The 21,532-nt window shown below is 43.7% G+C and overlaps 1 protein-coding gene across 5 annotated transcripts in view; it reads right to left on the bottom strand.

Annotated features, from left to right (window-relative positions):
- Window positions 1-21,532, bottom strand: part of LOC144114075 (NACHT domain- and WD repeat-containing protein 1) — an 84,894-nt gene that overhangs the window by 58,441 nt on the left and 4,921 nt on the right. For 4 of the 5 annotated variants that reach the window (XR_013310950.1, XM_077647535.1, XM_077647536.1 and 1 more), the window contains exons 3-6: window positions 20,633-20,745; window positions 19,790-20,003; window positions 13,981-14,349; window positions 8,394-8,718 (exon numbers count right to left, since the gene is read on the bottom strand). Coding sequence is in view for 4 of the 5 variants with exons in the window: in XM_077647535.1 (XP_077503661.1) it covers window positions 8,394-8,718; window positions 13,981-14,349; window positions 19,790-20,003; window positions 20,633-20,745 (1,021 nt within the window). In the remaining variant the exon portion in view is untranslated. The remainder of the gene's footprint in view (window positions 1-8,393; window positions 8,719-13,980; window positions 14,350-19,789; window positions 20,004-20,632; window positions 20,746-21,532) is intronic. The other variant, XM_077647534.1, reaches the window with a different exon arrangement.

Here is a 21,532-nt window from a genome sequence, read left to right as displayed (position 1 = left end):
CGTTTACAGTTGAACCTCGTTAAAACAAAGTTGAAGAGGCCTATCAACTGATTCATCGTAGCCATTGCTTCATTATAGGCACTCGCCACCATGGCCACAAGTATTATATGCCAACGGGCTTACCTACCATCGTGTAGACCTAGAACATAGCTGGCGTTTCGTCTGCTGCCAGCAAGCTCGTGCAATATGCAAGGAAACCAGACAAAACGGTACTTGCAATGGAATCGCCACCGCTCACCTGCTTTTACCATAGCCCATAACAGCATCAGCACCTCAAAAACGGGGTTAAATATTCGGAATAGGTTTCTCCTTGTCCTCTAGGACAGAATTCCTCCAGGACTCCATTTTGTAGGCACTGAAATCCATTTGGGCCATGGAAGAAATAGTTGCTCTATGGAAAGGCAGATATATTGGGTGGTTAGTGCTCGGTTGTATCGGGGGCGCTCAGTGCAATTGTTTAATGCTCCTTGGGAGGAACAATGTTGCAGACAACAAAAAGAGGTGTTTTCTGAATTTTTAGCCTAGTTTTTAGGTGCTGAAGCTAATACGGGCCACAGTAAAAATGAGCAAGTGGTAGCAATTCAATAGCAAGAAATCAATTTTGATGGCGCCTCTGCATGATACACAAACACGCTGGTCACAACAGTGCAACTACATGGCTTCACTATATGACAGAAGCGTCTTGTGGTGGATAATAAGTATGCCCGACTGAAAACGAAACAAAACTACACACAATACTTGAGGATCACAGTGCCCTTTTATCAGGCCAAGTGTAATGAGGGGGTTGAAAACTGGTAGAAATCCAATGACATTAGTAAATCTGTTGAAATACAGTGGGCCATGCGGACTGCTTCACATGGTATTGTTCAGCAGGCCATGTACCAGAGTTTCGTCTCCACTAGAGGTGTGAAAACTTTTTCGTGTTTTCTACAGCGCTTGATACTGTAATTTCAGCCCTGTAATTTCAGTTAGCCACATTGAAAGGGTATGAAACTAAGCAAATGGGTGCGCATCATTACAAGTCGATATACTCAGTGCAAAATGGCCAGTGATGTTTGATTGGAGTTCATTTTATCTAGGGGCTGGAGTTTTCAGTATTTATTCTCAAAAAAGTCAGCTTACTTTTTGTGATGTTAATTCAGAGCAGTATTTAGTTTCTTTCAGCTAATATTATTTTCTATGAGTTAATTACTGATCTTTTGCAGTCATGTAATGTGGTATTCCTGTGTGGTCAAAACCCCCTCGAAGTTAATCTTGGCCATCCCATCTGAACAAGCACTAGATTTAACAGTAATTAATGCACAAATGATTGTACTTAGAGCTGTACTTGTAGAAAGAAGTGCTGTCCCCATTAAAGAAAATTTAACGAGAGTTAAACGATGCCGCAGTCAGACAAGAACGTAGGTGGATGTTTGGTTCTAAACACTGGGTTGTCTTGTTATAATTGGGTTGAGCGAGTGATCTGTATATTAATGGCAGCAATGGAACTGCTGCAGAACTGTCACAGTAAGCAGAATACGGGGCTTTTTTTTCTAATACTTAGTCATGGTTGTGCATCTGTGATCTTACATGCAGCAGAGCAGGGGTTCCTAAAATGGGATCCATGGGACCCGGGGGTACTGCAGACTGCTTTTGCGCATTCCACCAGCACCCCCCCCATTTCCGGTACGCTCTATGTGGGTACATATGGACCAAACACACATGCACATGTGTGCCTGATGACTGAAGAAATGGGCTGCACCACAGAGCTCAGACAAGCCAAACCAAGACAAAAAATAAAAAAGCGCGCACATACTCGCGAAAGCTCAGCCCACATGAGGCATTTTCCCAGGCGATTTGATGGCAGTGCCGGAGTGGAGTTTTGTTGTCAGCGAGCTACACCCTCTCTACACCCCCTTGTTTTTCTGAAGGCGCCACCTTTTAGTTCGTAACTAATTTTTTTTTTTTACACACGACGGGGAATTTATCTTTGTCATCAGTGCTAGTCATAAATGTTGCTAGTCCTCAACACTATCAACACCTGCCTCGCAAGAAATTTAGATAAACCTCCTAATTTCTATTCTTGGGAAAACTCCTCTGCCGAAACACACACAAAAAAAAAACGCTGACACCGGCCTGCCACTAGAGCTGGGAGCGGATGAAAGCTGGGGAGCCATCATGTGATCCTGTGAGCAGCCCAGCCGAGTGAGTGTGCAAACGTGGTGGAATGTTTGTCTTGTGACTAGTTTGACGGCGCAGCTTGACGGCGCAGCGCGCGGGATAGTGTAACAGCCGATGGGTAGGAGAGAAAGTCGAGAATAGCACGAATCCAGGGATTCTTGCGCTGTTTAGAAGGCAGGTCCCTTATGGTAGGAGACGGCGCAGAGGCTTCGATTTTGCAGAGGCTGGCAAGTTCGGCGGGGGGAGCGGGGAGTGAGACAAGGTGTTGGCGTCCTGATGCTTGCGGCCCGACTGGTAGACGACTCAGATGTTACATTCTTGAAGATGCAGCGCCCACCGCGCCAGGCAGCCGGAAGGATCTTTCAGTAAAGAAAGCCAACAAAGGGCGTTATGATCCTTAACGACGTCGAAAGGACGGCCGTACATGTAAAGGCGAAACTTGCCTAAGGCTCACACAATGGCGAGGCACTCTTTTTCAGTCACAGAGTAGAGAGACTCAGCCTTGGTAAGTGTGCGGCTGGCATAGGCAACGACATATTCGTCAAATCCATATTTGCGCTGGGCGAGCACTGCACCGAGACTAACCCCACTGGCATCCGTGTGAACTTCAGTCGGGGCCGCCAAGTCGAATTGGCGCAAGATGGGTGGTGCTGTGAGGAGACAACGCAAGGTGTTGTAGGCGTTGTCGCATACGGGTGACCAAGCCGAAAAATCGACACTGGTGCCGAGCAGCTAAGTCAAAGCGGCAGCAATTGAGGCAAACTTGCGAATGAAACGCCTAAAATAAGAGCAGAGCCCTAGCAAGCAGCGAACTTCCTTAGTGGTGGGAGGTTTGGGAAACTAAGTCACAGCACGAAGTTTCGCGGGGTCAGGGCGTACACAGTCTTTCGACACAACGTGACCTAAATTTGTCAGTTCACGGGCAGCAAAGGGGCATTTGTTTTAAAGTTCAGCTGCAAGCCTGCGTTTGTGAGGCATGTCAAGACGTGCTTCAGGCGACATAGATGCATTTGAAAGTCGGGTGAAATGATAACTATATCGTCCAGGTAGCACAGGCAAGTCTTCCACTTGAGGCCACGCTAAACTGTATCCATCATTCGCTCGAAAGTAGCAGGAGCGTTACAGAGGCCAAAAGGTATGACGGTGAACTCGGAGAGGCCGCCAAGGGTCACAAACACGGTTTTGGTACGATCTGCAGCTACCATTGGGACCTGCCAATAACCAGAGCACAAATCAAGGGAACAAAAGAGCTCCGTGCCTTGTAGACAGTCTAGAGCGTTATCAATACGAGGCAGAGGGTAGACGTCTTTGCATGTGATCTTATTAATGCAGCAGTAATCGACGCAAAATCGAACGGAGCCATCCTTCTTCTTGATGAGGACAACCGGGGAGGCCCAGGGGCTGGTGGAAGGCTGAATAACGCCGCTGTGAAGCATGGTGTCTACCTGTTCTTCAATAACTCGTCGCTCAGTGGTGGAAACACGATTTGGGCACTGTCGCAGAGGGGCATGGGCGCCAGTGTCAATGCAGTGCTCAACAGTCGACATGTGCCCTAAAGTGCGTTGGGGGCAATCGAAGGAGGAGCGAAACTCCTCAAGAAGTGCAAAAAGTTGGGTTCGCTGAGTTGGAGGAAGAGTGGCATCAATAGAGCGAAGGAATAGGTCGGTCGACAACGGGGCAGGCGCAGGAGTAGGTGAGCTGAGGGCATCCATGGCGACCGGCGGTGATTCTGCGGCTGCGTCGGGATTGTTGAAAGCAGAATCAAAGAGCTGCATGGTGCTGATGCATTCTCCGCGGCGCAAAGCGAGGGGGTTTGAAAACGGGTTGAAGACTCACAGTGCGGTGAGGCCGGATGATAAAGTGAGCAGGGCATAAGGCAGCGGCAGACAATGGACGCACAGAAAAGTAGGAGACGGCGTGAAGATGACACTGGCATCGCGAACACAGCACAGGAGAGAGGCACAATCACGGAAGAGTACGCAGGAATATCGGTACTGTCGGTGACAAAAGCTTTGGCAGAAACAGGGGCACCATAAATTTCAGTCTCTGGCCTGGGATTCGGCAACGTAGAGAGCGCTACTTGAGCCCGAGCACAGTCAATGACCGCGTCGTGGCACGATAGGAAGTCCCAGCCCAAGATGATCGAATGCGAACATGAAGGCAGAGCGATGAACTCCCAGCCCAAGATGATCGAATGCGAACATGAAGGCAGAGCGATGAACTCGACCAAATATAAAATGTCTTCTATGACTACTCGAGCAGTACAAGCTGCTAACGGCTTGGTGAGGTGTGCTCTTGCAGTTCGTAATGACAGGCCTGAAAGGGGCGTCTTCACTTTCCTCAAAGAGTGGCAATATTGCTGCATCCGTGACAGAAACCGAAGCACCGGTGTCGACAAGCGCCATCACAGATACGCCCTCTACAAAAACTTCAATTAATTTAGCGGCAGACAAACAAGGCCTTTCAAATTTCGACGACTGCGCAGTTCTCGCCTCAGGAACTGCGGCATGGCACCTAGTTTTCCTCGAGTGGTCAAGGGACGCCGTCGTGTCGGAGAGATAGAGCACCGATGTGGAGAAGGCGAACAGAGTCCAGAGAAGGCGGTGCACTCAGGAGACAGACAATGGCTCAGGGGCGGCTCAGCAGGAGGTGAGTACCGACGCTGGGACCAGTAACCGGAAACTTCAAGAGTTGGTCGTGAGACGTTCACGCTTCGACGGCAAAGCCGCGCCACATGACCTGGCAAGCCGCAGAAGTAGCAGATCGGGCAGTTATCAGGCGTGCGCCAGGAGTTTCCCAATTGAGCAGGCGGTCGAATATTATCAGGCGTGAACCAGGAGGTTCGCAGATGAGCAGGCGGTGGAATAAAATCAGCGGGCTCTTGAACGGGACCAGGAGGCGGAGCATAGGTGGGTGGGCGAGGTCGCGCAACAATGTCCGCATATGTCAGCGGGGCTGCGAGAGGTGTGGGCTGAAAGGCTTGCGGGAGAGCCTCAGCGATGTGTTCTTGAATGATGTCCTGCAGATTCGGAGTTGTGTGGTGATGGCTCTCGATGGCGTGAAATAAGCGAAAGCTGCCGAGCAACCTCTTCATGGATGAAGCTCTTGTTGTGCGGCAGGAGCGATGACTGGTCTCTTGCATCGTTCAGGCCAGCAAGCGAGTCAACGTTCGTGGTGTGTTCGCGTGTCAGAGCCCTCTGCTTGCGTAGTTCGTCGAAGCTCTGACATAGGGTGACGACTTCCGCGACGGTGCGCAGGTCTCGTGCCAGCAACATCTGAAAGGCATCGTCATCAATGCCCTTAAGAATATGCGTGATCTTGTCGGCTTCGGACATCACCCTCTTGCACAGATCGACGACATGCTAGATGTAACTCGTGAAGTTCTCGCCTACCTGCTGCGACCGTGCACTCAAGCGCTGTTCGGCACGGAGTTTTCTGACTGCCGGGCGGCCGAATACCTCTGAGAAGTTTGCTTTGAGAACGGATCATGATGCAACGTCCGCCTTGTGGTTCCGATACCACAGATTCGCCATGCCCGTCAGATAGAAAATCACATTGTTCAGTTTGGTTTCCGCGTCTCACTTGTTGTGTGCGCTCACCCGCTCATACGATGTGAGCCAATCCACAACATCATGGTCGTCCGTGCCGCTGAAGATAGTGGGGTCTCGCTGGCGAAAAGAACGAGCACAGACGACGGCGGCCGGGCTCACTTGTACGGCTTGGAGGTTGGCATCCGAAGGCATCGTGGTAGGGGGTAACATTCGGCTGCGGAGTTCCAGGGTGAGAGGATATTACCCGGCACCTGCATCAAATGTAAGGTGGGGTTTATTCGGAGAAGCTTCTTAACGGGAGCAGGGCCAACAGCAGTCCGAGGTCAGCTAGTCCAGCCAGGAGCGTGCATCAGGCGATGGCCATGCGGCTTGCGCGTATGCCCATCGTCTTCCTTACATTTGAACCTTTTGTTTCCCATGAAACCTACTGGATAAGGCCAGTGGTCAAGGAAAGGAAAGAAGGGGAGTTCCTTGGCATATAGTATTGAAAGCTGCTGGGGTTCCTTGAGACGAGTTACATGCCCAGGGGGGGTTGCTTTGCCTGCAAGCTTCTTGAAAGCACATGTATTTTGGCGCAATGTAGCCAAAATTTATTGGGCTACAGCGCTGAGGGTAATTAAATTTTAAAAAGTCTAAAAACTAATATGGATATTACTTACAGTGGGCTACACGCATCTCAGTAAATAAGCGTTTCGTGGCGGCTGTGTTTCGATGGAGGTGAAACGCAAAGGCACCCGTGTCACCGTGTGCTGTGCGATGTCAGTGCACGTAAAAGATCCCCAGGTGGTCGAAATTATTCCGGAGCCCTCCACTACGGCACAGCTTTCTTGCTTAACTTCCTCCTTTATCCTTTTCCTTACGGCGCGGTTCAGGTGTCCGCCGATATGTGAGACAGAAACTGTGCCATTTCCTCTCCCCAACAGCCAATTCAAGGAGACTAACAGAAATATATAGTAGTTAAAAGGTTAACTACTCAACATTAGTTAACCAGCCTACTAATTATCATGGCTTAGCTGTATTCTGATGTGCTACACCACTGACAATGCTATGCCGATAAAAGCGCTCTTCTAGAAACTCAGAAAGCCTACTTTTAAAAACTGTACAACATTGTAGGTGAAACACTCAGTATAAAATTGTAAGTGCCGCAGCTTCCATCGAACCCATGAAGTTGTGCTCAGCCCAAATTCCACAGCCAGTGAGCTGTTCCAGTGGGCCTTATGATAATGCTTCTCACAAGCACACTCCTTGAACGTCTTCCACACTGTCTAGGTGTGAGGTCACGCTAGCACCCCTCGTAATGAGTACGCTTATGTGCTGGTCATTGAACTTGTTGCACAGGCTTCCAGGGGCGAGACGCCAACCTTGGATCACCCGTTTCTCCTACTCTGACCATATCCTCAGAGTTTGTGTTCCTGAGAACACTATCCACCACCCTAACCTCAGCTTTCATGACATGAAGGCACTATATTTGGCCAATAGCAGACTTGCTTTCTTCATCACATCAGTGATTGTGGCGTTCAGCTGCTAACCATGAGGATGCTGGATCAGGTCGCGATGGCCGAATTTTGATGGAGGCAAAATGCATACATACCTGGTGTGATGTGCAATGCCAGTACATGTTAAAGAACCAAACGTGGCCTAAATTAATCCATGCCCTCCACTGCAGCATCTCTCATTGCCCATGTGCAGCTTTGGGACGTTAAATCTGACATACCATACCCATTATCGTACCACGTATAGCCATACCATTCTTCATTGTTTCCAATGCCTCAGTGGCACACTGCAAAGATGTCACTGTGACACCTATGAAACCTTTTAACATGAAGCCTGCTGCACCTATCTCCACCCTAACTGCCCAATGGTAGGTACAGTTGATCAACACTACTGTCACTGGCTAGGGACTGGTTAAATTGGTTGAGGCAGAGGCGGTGGCGGCTGCCCATGGTACCCTTGACTAAGAGCTCCACCCAAAACCGAATCACAAGAAAAGAGAGGGGGAGAGAGAGAGAAAGTTTACTCCTCCGCTCTCTCTCTTCAGAGCATCAGTGACTATGCAAGAAGACTTTAGAAACACCAAGAATACTAACTAACTATGGCATGCAACATATAAATTAGCAGGTCCCTTTTTTGTTGAACAGTTTAGGTAGTAGTATCATTTTAGCTTTTGCGTGTATTTAACAGTTCACTGATTATGAGAAGTCTGATTGTATCGATACTTGTATGCTGTTTTTTTATCTGTATAATTCCTAAACTTTGTTGCTTTTACTACCTGCTCCAAAATAACTAGAGCATAAGTATCTGACAGTATGTGAAATATCTATTCAGTTGAACTGCTAGAGTTAAGAAGAATTTGTACTTGAACAAGCTTATGCTTTTTGGCTTATAGCGGGTTTAACGTCCCAGAGCGACTCTGGCTATGAGGGACGCCGTAGTGAAGGGCTCCAGAAATTTCGACCACCTGGAGTTCTTTAACGTGCAATGACATCGCACAGTACACGAGCCTCTAGAATTTTGCTTCCATCAAAATTCAACCGCCGTGGCCGGGATCGAACCCGCATCTTTCGGGTCAGCAGCCGAGCCCCATAAACCACTGAGCCACCGCGGCGGAATATTTGCACAAGTTACTGTTGTGTGGTTAAACCCACCAAAAAAAGGACTCCCTTTTAGTAAACCAAAACCCACCTGATACAAGATACTTTGCACGCTGTTCTGCAGTCAAAGCAGACCTTAGTGCTTCCACCATCTGTGAAGACTCCTTCTGCCACAATTCAAGAGCAGCTGCTTTTGCCGACGGATTTGTGGAAATAATGTCCGGAATACGCTCACGTATAGCATGTAGCCTGTAGCACTTTGGGACACTGTTCAAGTCTTCCATGTACCAGTCTAGGAGCAGCTGCCTTTGCTCTGGTGACTCCACAGCATCAGCAACAGATGTTAGCACATCACTGGGTAGACTTGCAGGCAAAATATGTGGTAGCTGATTTTCCAACTTCTCGTTCAAAAGTACCTGCAGTATATCAGAAACAACAGTGTAAACAGCAAGACTAAAATCTACTTGAAGAGCAGTGTAGAGCCACTGCTTCATATCATAACTGTCTTTCGCTCACTGTTAAACTTGTTCACTTTGTAAATAAGATACGATATCAGTGCATTAGCACTTGCCACAAATGAGGCAATTCCTGAGCAGTGTGAAGTCTTTTGAACCAACATGCTGGCATGCTTTAAATGTTTTTAAACAGTAGAGAATAAAGAGCAGTTTAGAATAAAATATGCACAATGACACAACTGCAATTCAGGCAGCTTGTGACAACAAACAGGATAACCGTCGTATAGGTCATAATTTTTGGTAACAATTCTAGCCTCTGATAGCAATTTGCAGCAAATGATAAGTTTTACACACTTAATGCATAAAAAATGTGATAAATTCGCTGTGCATCTGATGATGGCAACCACATTTTCCAGCCTATAAGTCACACCTGTGTATAATTTGCACTCCCCTGCAAATGCAGCTTTTCTGAAAAAAAATATCATATATATAAATTGCTCCGGTGTATAAGACGCACCTGTTCATTCAGTAAGCGGTATAAAAATGCACTAAGGATCTCTTCGTCGAAGGGTGCAACGAAAATGCATGCTTGCGGCAGCTGCTGTGCACAGACAATCCCCAAGCTTTGACAGGCATGTCTTCTTTCTGTGGGCTGACTTTTTTGTTGGTTTCATTAACCGGAGCACTCTTGCGGGTTTCCACCAGTCCCAGATAATTTTTTCATTCACAATAAACTGTCTTCTGCTGCCTTGTTACCATTCTACAGCACATATTCAATGGCACGCAACCTGAAATTTGCATCATAGCTTCTTCGCCTTGCAGGCGGCCTCATGTTGAGCATAACAATACACGACCTGTGAAAAGCCATACTTTTGAGAATTTTGAGAATATGGCTGGACTGGAGTGGCGGCAGCACGCTCTTCATGACATCAGTGCATTCAGTCCTGTTGCTGCTAGATTATGTGAACCTACCCGTAGGACAACATTTTAAACAAGAAGATAGCACAATGCCCCAAGGAGTGCATATCTCCCACAGCGCAGACACAGCTGGGTCCCCAAGAAAGCAGATCACAGTAGCTGACTGGGCTGTGATAGCTCTCTGGTAACTCACTTTTATTTTGCTTTCCTTTTAAACATTGATTTTTTTTTTAAGTTTCTTGGAAGAGCAAAGGATAGTGCATTAAGGCTTGTCATTTTTCGCCAAATACAAGTTGCATCGTTCCATAAGATGGTCCAAAGAAAAATCCAGTAAAAACTGTGACTTACACACTGAAAAATGCAGTACACATGCAGAAAATTAAATCCAAAAAATTTAGGAAATTAAACTAAACAAAAATAGTTATATTAAATAAACAATTATATTCTGGAAAAATCACTCTGGTTAGATTTGGCCCAAAAAAAGCACAAGCTGCATCAAATGAGAACAAAGGAGATAACACAAGCTCACAACTGGAAGGCTCTTGTGGAAAAAAAGAAATATATGTTAAAACAGTTGAAGATCAACACTAGTAACAAAGAAAAAGATGGAAACAGAAAGAAACTGAAAACACCAGAGAAAAGATAATGCCTTTGCTATGTGAGCATAATATTTTATACATTAATTTGTTTCAATACAATCTAGCTATCAAAATTTTAGGTTAATTGACAAGAAACTTTCTTTTCAATTTACTGACAACGTATTTTGCTAGAAGTGTGCAAATATTATAAATTTTCGAATATCAAATGAAATATTCTTGTATTCAATTCTGTGAACAAATCAAATATTGAATGTTTACAATCATTTGAAATGAACTGAATATAGTTCTCAAATAGTTTTAAATAACTGGCACGAAGTTTGAATATGGCACGCCATAAATTTTTTGACAACTGCTTAAAAACAGGGCCCACTCCGACGCTGCACAGCCTGCTGCTGTGATCGGTCTGTGTAGAAAGGAAGGTTCAGCACCGCAATGTGGTCCATTCGTGTGATGGCATTCATAATGCTCAGGTATGCGACCCTCAAGGTTAGGTGACATGGCAGGGTTCAGCCAGGTTTAGCAAACCCTGCCGTGATGCCCGATCTCGGAGGCCATGGCTAAAGTTCTCATCAACAGATATTTGGCATTAGTTTTTACGCTCCCATCATGAGTAGCAAATGTAATTTTCTTATACATATTACATGAAGGTTACAGAGTTAATATACGGACGCAGTTAATATACAGATGCAGTGCTGCGTATTCCCTAGTGGATATGTGTTGAGTCTTTCGACAGCTACAGCTGTAATTCCATGACTTATAGCGTCACAACTAATGCTTCCTTGTTTCGCATGAATATTCATTCTTTATGAATATTTTCACAAGTCGCAAATAATCATGCAAATAGTATTCTATTCGGCTTTTAATCACACTATTCACATTCGATTCGGTGGCAACGCTAGCTGATTCATATTCGATTAGGTTTCACAAAGCACTATTCGCTAACTTCTTTTTTTGCAGAATACTAACCCCATTAGGTTTGCAGCTCACAAAACTTTTTGGCTACCCCAAGTTTTTACTAATTATAAAAAACGAAGTTATCATTTCGCCTGTATTTCTCTACAAAACAATCTACCTCAGAGTTTAAAATCACCCACGTCCTCCTCTATGTTTAAATCAACTTTCAAAATTTTTCTTTTAGAACAATAACTAGCAGCTTTAACTTAACAGCATTTCTTTTCCTATCCTTTTCTGAATTCCTATTCTCGATTACTTCCTGGAAACTTTCTATTGTTGATATATGCTTTGTCAACCCTGCCCTTAAATGCTTACTTTAATTGTGCTTTCTGTATATGCCTTTTATTAATGAATATCTATACTGTTTACACTGGGCTGTATCTTTTTTTTTGTATTTTGTGCAACATCATATATGATGATGTAATTCTGTTCAGCATATCTGTTTTTTTTTGTCGTGATAATCTATTAAGTTATTTCGTTAGCATCACATGTAACATTTCTATATGTATACTAACACAGTTACTATTCTATAGGTACCTCTCTATGTTGCTACTTGTTTGTAATTTAGTATTAATCGATCGAGGGTCTCGTTAAAGCCTCCTGACTTTGGGACCTTTGCCTGTACACTTATCTTTATGTACTCATTCTGCATGTACACAATAAATTCCTATTTGATTTGAAAAAAGAAACAGCAAAAAATACCAATAAACTTGCGTAAGGACTGCACTTTTTTTTAAAATTCAGGTGTGAATTTTGAAGGTGCAGAACATACATGAATTTAAAAAAAAAACATATAACTGTATTTTTTTTCCCAACTATCTACGCCAAAATAGGGAGTGCAGCTCACACACAGGTGCAGACTTTACACGAGGTTATACTTTAGGCTGATAGTGATGAATGCAGAAAAAAAAGAAAACTTCCTACACCTAAAAAGCAAGATTTACTTCTCGCGCAATGCTACAGAGCTTGTTTCAGTATTTGAAACTACTAATTGTACTGTTGTAAAAAAAAAAGGCACACATGCACAGATGCAGCGGCACGACAGGTGCAATTAAATATCAGTGCGTTTACTTTGCTTTCAATCTCACTAAGGTGTTTATCTATGCAGCCATTGGCTTGCTTGATATAAACTTCACTGCACATCAGAGAAATGCTGTGAACCACAAGTTGTTTTGCAAGTCACATTCATCAACAAGTTTCATGGTACACACACCAATCAACAGAACCTTACACATGCCTTTGCATCACAGCCCACAACTTGCTCAGCTTTCAAGGAACAGAAAGACCACACGAATGCCAAAATATTTTGCCGTTGTTCTTTATCCCATGTCAGGAGCGATGAACACAAGAAGCAAAGGTGATCATTTTAGGATGTACCAAACACTTGCCTAGCAAGTATCCTATTTTGCTGGACTGCACCCATTTAGTCAAGCTTTCGTGCACTGATGAAACATGTGCTACATAGACAGTTTCTTGCTGCTTTAGTGTTTCCCATAAAAAAGCATGCTCAAGATTTGGATATGGCTGTGCATAAACAGGAGAACGCAATTCCACATTCAATTCCATGCAATTACATTTTTTAAAGTTAACACGTTGTTGTAACGACATATATACGCCCTGTAGTATCCACAAACCTAAGAAGGTGCATAACAAAGATGGGATCAGCATAGTAGTTCCAAGTCTCTTTTTAAAATATATCTGAACTAAAAATAGCACCTAGAATATGTCACTGACACTAAAGAGAAAATCAATAGAAACAAGAAGTTACAATAAAATGACAGATTACCCTTCGGGAACACTATCAGCATTTTTTCTGAATAAAAAGGCAACTGCATTGATGCCTTTTATGATGTGAACCTCCGGCGAATCAGAAGAAATAGCAAGTATCTCAGCCAATCACACTACACTTTGACCACAAAAATAGATAGCATGTGACGCGAGTGATGCATTGCGTTCTCATATTTGAATAGAACTACTTCTTTGTGCTTCTTTCCCACTTCAGCTGTACTTCTTAACAAAATAGTGTTGTGCATGAAAGTAGTAAATCAGTTATGGCCGATGAAGAATTTGCTTGATCAGGTACAGTTACTATCAAAATTTTTTAGGGAAGTTGATACAGTTTTTACTGTTCATGTAACTTCCTTACTCACTCCAGCTCTGTCTTCAGTAAAAATTATATATTTCCAATTTTCAGACACTAACCACTCAGTCTAGCTGGACTTAGTATTCCCTTGTAGTGTACTTTAAACGGAGTTCAGAACTTGGTAAAGTCTCGACAGTGTCCATATTGCCTAACCACCAAACTCTCTAACATACAGCCAAAAAATGCTTAAGGTCACGGAAAGTAAGGAGATAGTCAGCACAGGCGAAAAAAAAAGTATGGTGCATGCTACTGTGATACAGCAGTACTAATGCATGAGCTGGTGGCAATCTGAAAGCATGCTGCACTAACACACATACTGCTTCTGCAATGGCATCAGTGACCTTAGACTCCATCAGCTCAGACTAAGACCATGGCTTGAAACTGAGTTGTTTGAATAAAATATGTCTCTCCCTCTCTCTCTCTGTCCTCATTTCTGCAATATATTACATTTGCATGGTCTGTTTCGCCACACCCTCTATTTAGTTCTTGTTCAACTTGCCTAGCTCAACCAATAAAGAAATCACAGCTCTAACCGTGTCACATGTTTTTTAATGGTAATGCCTTCTATAGCACAATGCAGGCATGAAACTGTAACATTTAGCTTCATACCAATGCCAGAAAGTGGCCTTGTGAGCGTAGCCGGGCAATGGTCTGCAGGCAAAGATGTGTAAAGATGATTCGGTCCATCGCCTCCACTTGGATACCCCAGTGAAGGTCCACTATGTTGAGATCATAGCCCTTGTCGGCAGCATAGGCACGCACACTAGGGTAGACATGTTGCTCCAGGTGTGTACGCTCGGCCTCCATGTCAGCCAGTCCACAGCACACATAAAGGCTGATGAGGCGACTGCCTGCTGCCAACAGGGATGCAGGCACAGCTCCCAGCCTGCCCAAGAGCAGAGCCTGCACGTCATCTGGGAAGGCCTGAAGGCTTGGCAACCCATCGTCTGAAAAGGTTTCACTGCCTGGTGCTGGGCTCTGCACACAAAGAAACAAACAGTATCTTGTGCAGCTCGGCAGTTAAAACTATTGAAGCACTGACAGCAACTGCCCCAAAGTATATATGCATTCAATGTCTGTGCCAATTGCGCTCAAATGCTGACAGTAGTTTGAGTCATCACAGACAAGTGTGGTTTAGCAACTTCACTATTCAAGGTAGGTGAATTCATAATACTCATGGATTTCAATAAATAAGTTAAGGTGAAGGTGCTGCCTCGGTGCACTTGTTTCACATGAATTTTAAATGTCACTCCAACACTTTCAGAGAAGAACAAGAATCTGTCTGAAATCATGGTTTAATGTGAAACCTTTTATTAATAAAGTTTTTCAGGTTAAACACCCCTTACTCTGAATGCACCCCTTTCATAATTTAAGCTTTTCACTGCCATAAATGAGTCACACTAGTCATGAAACTTTGTAACAAGGCAGCCAACTATTTATATCCATTCGAGCTAGGCTCATCACTCTTCTTCCTGCTGCAGTTTGAGGCACTACATGGTCACAGGCATCTTGCGTGTGGCTTTGCAGTTGCATTTTGTCAGCCATGATGTGGTACATAATAAGTGACAGCCTGCTCAGCCTTGAATAAATGAAAATCAGTAGACGTGAACATTTTCAATGTCTTCCTCATCAGAAGAAAGCAGTTGAGACAGACATTCAGAAACAACACCAATGCTGAAGTTACTATTCCAAGCCCAGACTCAGACAGCAAAGACTGCTGGTGTAGCAGATCTTCTGGGCGCTGCCCGTGGGTAGTCCTACATCAATGTGGCAAACTCCTCACTTGCAGTGCCACGTTTTTCATTGCAGTGCCATGTTTGCAATCTTCTCGAACAGGGACTAGCTTAACACCAGCTGATGTTGACAATTGCGCAGTATTTTAAATATCTTTAGTGAGACACTGGTGCAATCGCCAGCAAGCTATTATATCCTTAATTCATTTCCCTAAATTATTTTCTTGAAATTTGTTAGCAACAAAAAGAGCTCCCAAGTCAGACAAAATACTACACTATAGTAAGGAAAACAAAACTGCCTACAAGGTGGTGAAAAAAAGTTAGAGTAAGACTGGTACCCTTTTGGTTATTTTTCAACAGGGAAAGAAAGGGTTGGATACTTCCGCAGCTAATCTCTACAGGGTAACTTTACTGTGGCATGGCAGTAAAATTTGATTGACTGTCTTTTCTGAAGGTATCTGCTTTAGACTTGCATTTATAACACTGCTGCCTTTTTTCTCCTACCTACAGTATATTGGTCTGTTTTACATGCTCTCTCTCTCTCTCTCAATCCTGTCCTGTTCTGTCTGTCTGTCTGTATATGTGCGTGTGTCCCAGGTGAAAATATATCAAGCAGGATTCCAAATGGTCACACTTGCTTTCAAGTGGTATGACTTCAAAGCAAGTGGTTTTACAAAGGGTCCCACTTGCTTTCAAGTGGTGCCACTTCAAAGCAAGTGGTTTTACAAATGGTCCCACTTGCTTTCAAGTGGTACCACTAGACTGCAAGTGGCCACTGCTGGGCCACAATCCATGCAAACATTTGCATATTTGGCAAACAAGGCAAGATTAAAACGATTCTTAAATTAAGAACTATCAGCAGATTAACCTACTAAATTGCATTCATTTGCTTAGCCACTGTGGTCCAAATAATATGAAATAACTATGCTCAATAGGCAAGCGCCACTGGCTCTAATATAAGAGTGTCATAAGTGGGGTATATATATATATATATATATATATATATACACACACATACATACATACATACATACATACATACATACATACATACATACATACATACATACATACATACATACATACATACATACATACATACATGGGAGCAGTTCTGTGGATGTATACACGAGCCAATGTTACTAATTTTCAACCATAGTATATGTGTTTCTTGTGCGTGATGTATGCTTGCATGTCGATTTCCATGACGGCATACGCAATTCTCCTGTGAAAAAATGGGTACACCAGGCTGAGCATTGCCCTGACTCACATACCAGTTTTTCTTTTGCACCTTAAAAATGATTTGGAACCAATTTCAAAACCCAGTTTGAAACAACTGAAATATCCAACTGGTTCTAGTTGAAATTTCCATTGTTTTTTTTTTTTCAACCTAGTAGTTCCAAATGGTCCCTTTTGTCAAGCGGTCCCACTTCAAGTGGTCCCTGTCCAATAACCCACTTCAAGTGGGACCACTTGCGAAATTTCCACCTGGTGTGTGTGTGTTTGTACGTGCGCGCGCGTGTCATGCTGCTTTGAGTTTTGTCTCAGGTTCTGTTTTTGTTGCGATAGCTACACTATGCCAGCCACTTTGCGAGGTCAGCGTGGCTGCGCGCTGAGCCGTGGCACCACCGCTCTGCCAGCTGTGCACATGCGCGGAGTGACGTCATAGCCCGCAGCTGGTGTGCACGCCACGCAGCTCTCGGCTGCGCCGATGGCGGAGCGGACGCCGCCCGCCTCGTCAGTTGTGCGCAAGCGCGGAGTGATGTCAGAGCACGCAGCTGGTGCACGCGCCGCGCGCCTACATAACGCTAGCATTTCGAGCCTTCAGCGTGGCGACGTCGTGGCCACCATGGCAGCTGTCGGCGGTGTGGTGTGCCGGCGAAACCGATTGGGGAGGAGTGGAGAGGGGGAGAGAGTGAATCCACATCCAGGGACGAAGATGAAGAAGGAACACCCAGCGAAACGCAGAGGTGAAAGACTGACTTTGCAATTCGACTGAGCGAGTTCCACTCGGCCAGCTGTAGCTATCGCGTCACTCCAGGTTTAACCAGAGCTAAACCACAGCCATTTTTTTGTACTATGAATACTATTCTGACAGTAAAAGCATGCAGTGGGCCAGTTGATTAACTTCTTCCTTTTCTCCTCCTCTCCCTTCTTTTTCTCTTTTTTTTTCTGTCCCCAAGCTTCTTTCTGTGGTAAGCTGGCATTGTAACCTTCATTGTTGCAGTTTCTTCCCTTTCAGCTTCCTTCTATTTGTCAGCAAAGTAGTAGTAGTAGTACTAATAGTAGTAGTAGTAGTAGTAGTAGTAGTAGTAGTAGTAGTAGTAGTAGTAGTAGTAGTAGTAGTAGTAACAATAATAATGATGGTGATGATGCTCATGACAATGGTACTATAAGTTTATTTTCCCTGAGGTGAGACATCATTACGCCTTTAGCGTAAATTAGAGCAACTTTTTGGCGTAATTTTTTTAAATTACACTAAATTGCATGTCGGGTGTCATGCAATACCATGACACCCGACAGCACACTGGAAGCTATTCAGGGTCTTAATGAAGCTTTTTTAATAAACATCAAAAAATGTACCATTTACAGATATTCACTCATATAAAAAACTAATCCTTATCAAAGTGATGCAAAAATACTCAAATTTCAGATATGAATTCTGCAGTTTCCCTATTTGATTGATATTCAAGAACATCATACCAAACATTGCTGAACGTGTTCAGTTACAATATATTTTTAAGGACATGATAATTTCAGACTATAGTGTGGTATACAGGCCACGGCATGCAAACAAACCAGGCGTTCCAGTGAACACATCCAAAAATTTCTACAAATAGGAAATTAGAAATATAAAATCTTTTTATGGACAAACTGACTGCCATGGCAGGTGTCGGTTACTATATAAATAATCATAATTAGGCAATTAATTAAATGATATTCACCAATTAACCTTTTAATTACCACATCCAGGTGGTTAGTACCAATGCAAATTCAAAGTAATTGCCAAGACAATGCCATATCAGTATTTGAAATGAAGAAAAAATGTTAGCATGAAGAAATAAAGCACTTTTTCCACACAAAACCAAAACTGAGCACGAGGCAGGCAAGAAGCTCTGTGCAAGTGCAACAAACTGATATGGCACTAGCCATGACACTGTGCTAATTAAAAAATGAACTAGTGAATTTCATTTAATTAACCACCTAACTATGGTTATCTTTATATAACCGACGTCCACTGCAGCTGATCAACTCTCCTTGGCAATTGTTGAAGATGGCTTATAAAAAACCTGTACGGCAACAGAGCTTGGAGGCTGTGTTGAACCAAGTTGTTGGAACATGCAACCTTCAGTGTTACAAAATACAGACTGTTCCGCAATTAAATGCATGCTGTAAAATGCTTCTCTCAGCTAAACTAGTGAATTGTTCGAGCTCAAATTTCATACAGATGGCATTTCGTCAGCAGAATTGTTTTATGCTACATTTGTTAGGGTATTTGCCTGAATCAATGAAAGGAAGTCTGATGTTAGCATCGTCTGCGGTGATGACGAAACAAAGCAAGGCATTATCTCAGCAATTGCACCGGTGACGCCACCTCGTTAGTCGGCCATGGAGATTTGGCTAAGTGGAAAGGGGGGGGGGGGGGGGGTTTGCGGGAAGATTTGAAGATGGTTTTTCAACTGCTTTATCAATGACCACAAAAAACTTATTTGGCCAAAACTCCGCTAAATTTGATGTCTTTCCTGATAAAGCGTCTTCAAATCTCCCTTAAAACATTCCCCACCCCCTCCTTTCCCGAATCTCCACGGCCAACAAACTAGATGGCGCCACTGGTGCAATCGCTGAGATAACAGCTAGTTTTGTTTTGTCGTCAACATGGACGATGAAAAATATCCGGGTTTTGTTTTACCGATCCAGGCAAGTAACCCCAACAAATGTAGCATAAAACAATTCTGCCGACCAAATGCCGTTTCTGTGCGAAATTTGAGCTCGAACAATTCATCAGTACAGCTGAGAGAAGCATTCTAACGGTGTGCGTTTAATTGTGGAACACGCTTTAGAAAGCAAGCATGCCTACACCTTTGCACCTGGAAATCATATCCTAATTTTCTATTGCATTCAAAAATGATTTCCAGGTGGGATCCTTAAACAATTTATGCTGGGTCCCTGCAGTTCTACTTTTGTATTTTGGCACTTTATGTGAAATCAATAAATATTATAAAAAGATATTCTATTAAGGTGTAGGCATGCTTGCTTTCTAACTTATAACTCTGAAGCTTGCATGTTCGAACAGTTTGGTCATTAGAACATCCAAGCTCTGTTACCCCACTGGTTCTCTCTATATAAGCCATTTTCAACAATTGCCAAGCAGAGTTGATAGCAAGGACATCTGACATATACCACAAGTAGAATTGAGAACAAAGAAAAAGTCCACACTTTTGAATTCAGGATATACTTCTGCCATTTATTTGCTACCCCTGCTTCACTCATGATACATTCAACACTACTACAGGTAAATATTATACTTTTATTTTGTTTGCGCTTCTAGGCAAGCATACAATGAAAGGGCTTAAAAGAACGTCTTCTTGGGCGAGTTGGTCACAATTCATCTTTGGTACTATATGAACAACTCATTTGGAGTGGTTCATATATGTAAAGCAGAAATGCACTGTAATCCTACTCACTGTGACTTGGGGTGCTGGTGATGCAAGGGAGCCGCTATTTTGCTGCACTTCAGTTAGCGAAGTGTCAACTGGAGCTAAAGGCGGTGCTGTACTTCCAGTAATGGCAGTAACGGACGGGTCAGATCGTGATGGTGGCGGTGTAGACTCCTTGCCATAGGGCAGGCTGTCCGTGGAGCGCACTGAGCTGCGTCGCCTGCCTTCGGGAGAACAGCTGCTGAAAATTGCCAATCAAGAGAAAGCACTATTACTGAGCAGTGCAGATCAGATCAGCACATGCTTGGTTCTGAACAATGAAACCTAAAATAAAGATGTGAAGCATGGAGATGGCAAGCACATGCCAGCTTCCTGACGGAACAAAGTCACGTGTCAATCAGTGACCCAGTGGTAACTGTGAAGAGTTTTTGCAAAACAGCAGTCGATCTAAATGACATATGCGCAGCCCAGGTGAAAATGCTAACACTGGTCTGTATATGAAAGTTACCCCACATGCAAAAAGCAATACGAGGTTACCTGCATTTCAGAAAAAAATGAGATGCAAGTTCAAAACATTGAAAAAAAAAAAAAAATTCACTGAACATGCATGGCACTGAACTCTGAACTCTCAGAACCTCTATTATTCTGTTTTTTATGCTCTATCATACAAGTAAGCACAGACATTAGATACCATACAATGTTATTCTCAAGTGTTCTGGAAATGGCACATACCCACTATGGGGGCTTGGCCAAGGCTCGGGCACTGACATCGTAAGGCTCAAAAGGTTTTGTAAAAATTACATTGAAAACAGGAGAAGCACTTGAAGAATACAACAATTGAATCAATAAACCTTTCAAGCAATCACGCACCCCTTTTTCTTCTTCTTGGAGCGTTCCTTGTCCTTTTTTTGCGCTGAAGAACAGCTGCTACCCATAACTCTTGCTCTGTCTTCACTTTCTTCAAAAGTTAAAGGTTGCCAGTTCTGCGAAAAAAAAAAAAACGAAGCATATGTAGCAGCGCAACACTGTTGAGAAATGGCATGCAAGACCAGCAGCAAATGGCACAAAACGCGCATAGATCCATTCATCATTTTCAAGACACCATGGCCAATGCTGCAAGCAATTATAAACCTGTCATAGTTTAACAAAAGGAGGACCAAGCCTATGAAAAATGTTATGTAACCAAACTTCTTACTAATGCTGATTATACAGAATGAAAATTTAAGGATACGATAGAGGAAGGTTTTTGCGTTCCGGGAATAAAATAAAATAGAGTAGGTCTGGAGCTTAAAAAATGAAACCAACTTAAATAAAACTGACTGATGTGACAGAAAAATCAGCTCTGGTGTGCTTAATCTTTGCTAAAATAGACGCACATAGATGGATGGATGGATAAGGCTGAACCCTTTAATTCAGGCAGTGGCTCAAGCCACCTAGGCAGTGGCTCAAGCCACCTAGCCATGACTTATGAAATTTTACTCATCTTGATTTTAGCCACCAATCAGATAACCTTCGCTTGGTTACTTCTACCGGCTTAAAATCTACTTTCCCTTCATTGTCCTTAAACCTCAATGCCTTGGATAAATCAGCCCCGCTGCTTTCCACTGTAGGGTGAAGCCCTTTACAGAAAAGTATCAAGTGTTCAGCCGTTTCCTCCTCCTCTCCGCACGCAACGTACAACGTGTCTATCTCGTGGTACCTGACTCTATGTCTCAGTCCGCAAAACTCCCGTCCTCGCCTCAAACAACAAAGAACTTCCCCTACAATTAT

Source organism: Amblyomma americanum, chromosome 1, assembly GCF_052857255.1.
Source record: "Amblyomma americanum isolate KBUSLIRL-KWMA chromosome 1, ASM5285725v1, whole genome shotgun sequence".
In the NCBI taxonomy this organism is placed as follows: Eukaryota; Metazoa; Arthropoda; class Arachnida; order Ixodida; family Ixodidae; genus Amblyomma; species Amblyomma americanum.
The sequence above is the reverse complement of the archived record's forward strand: the minus strand, read 5'-3'. Positions and strand labels throughout refer to the sequence as shown.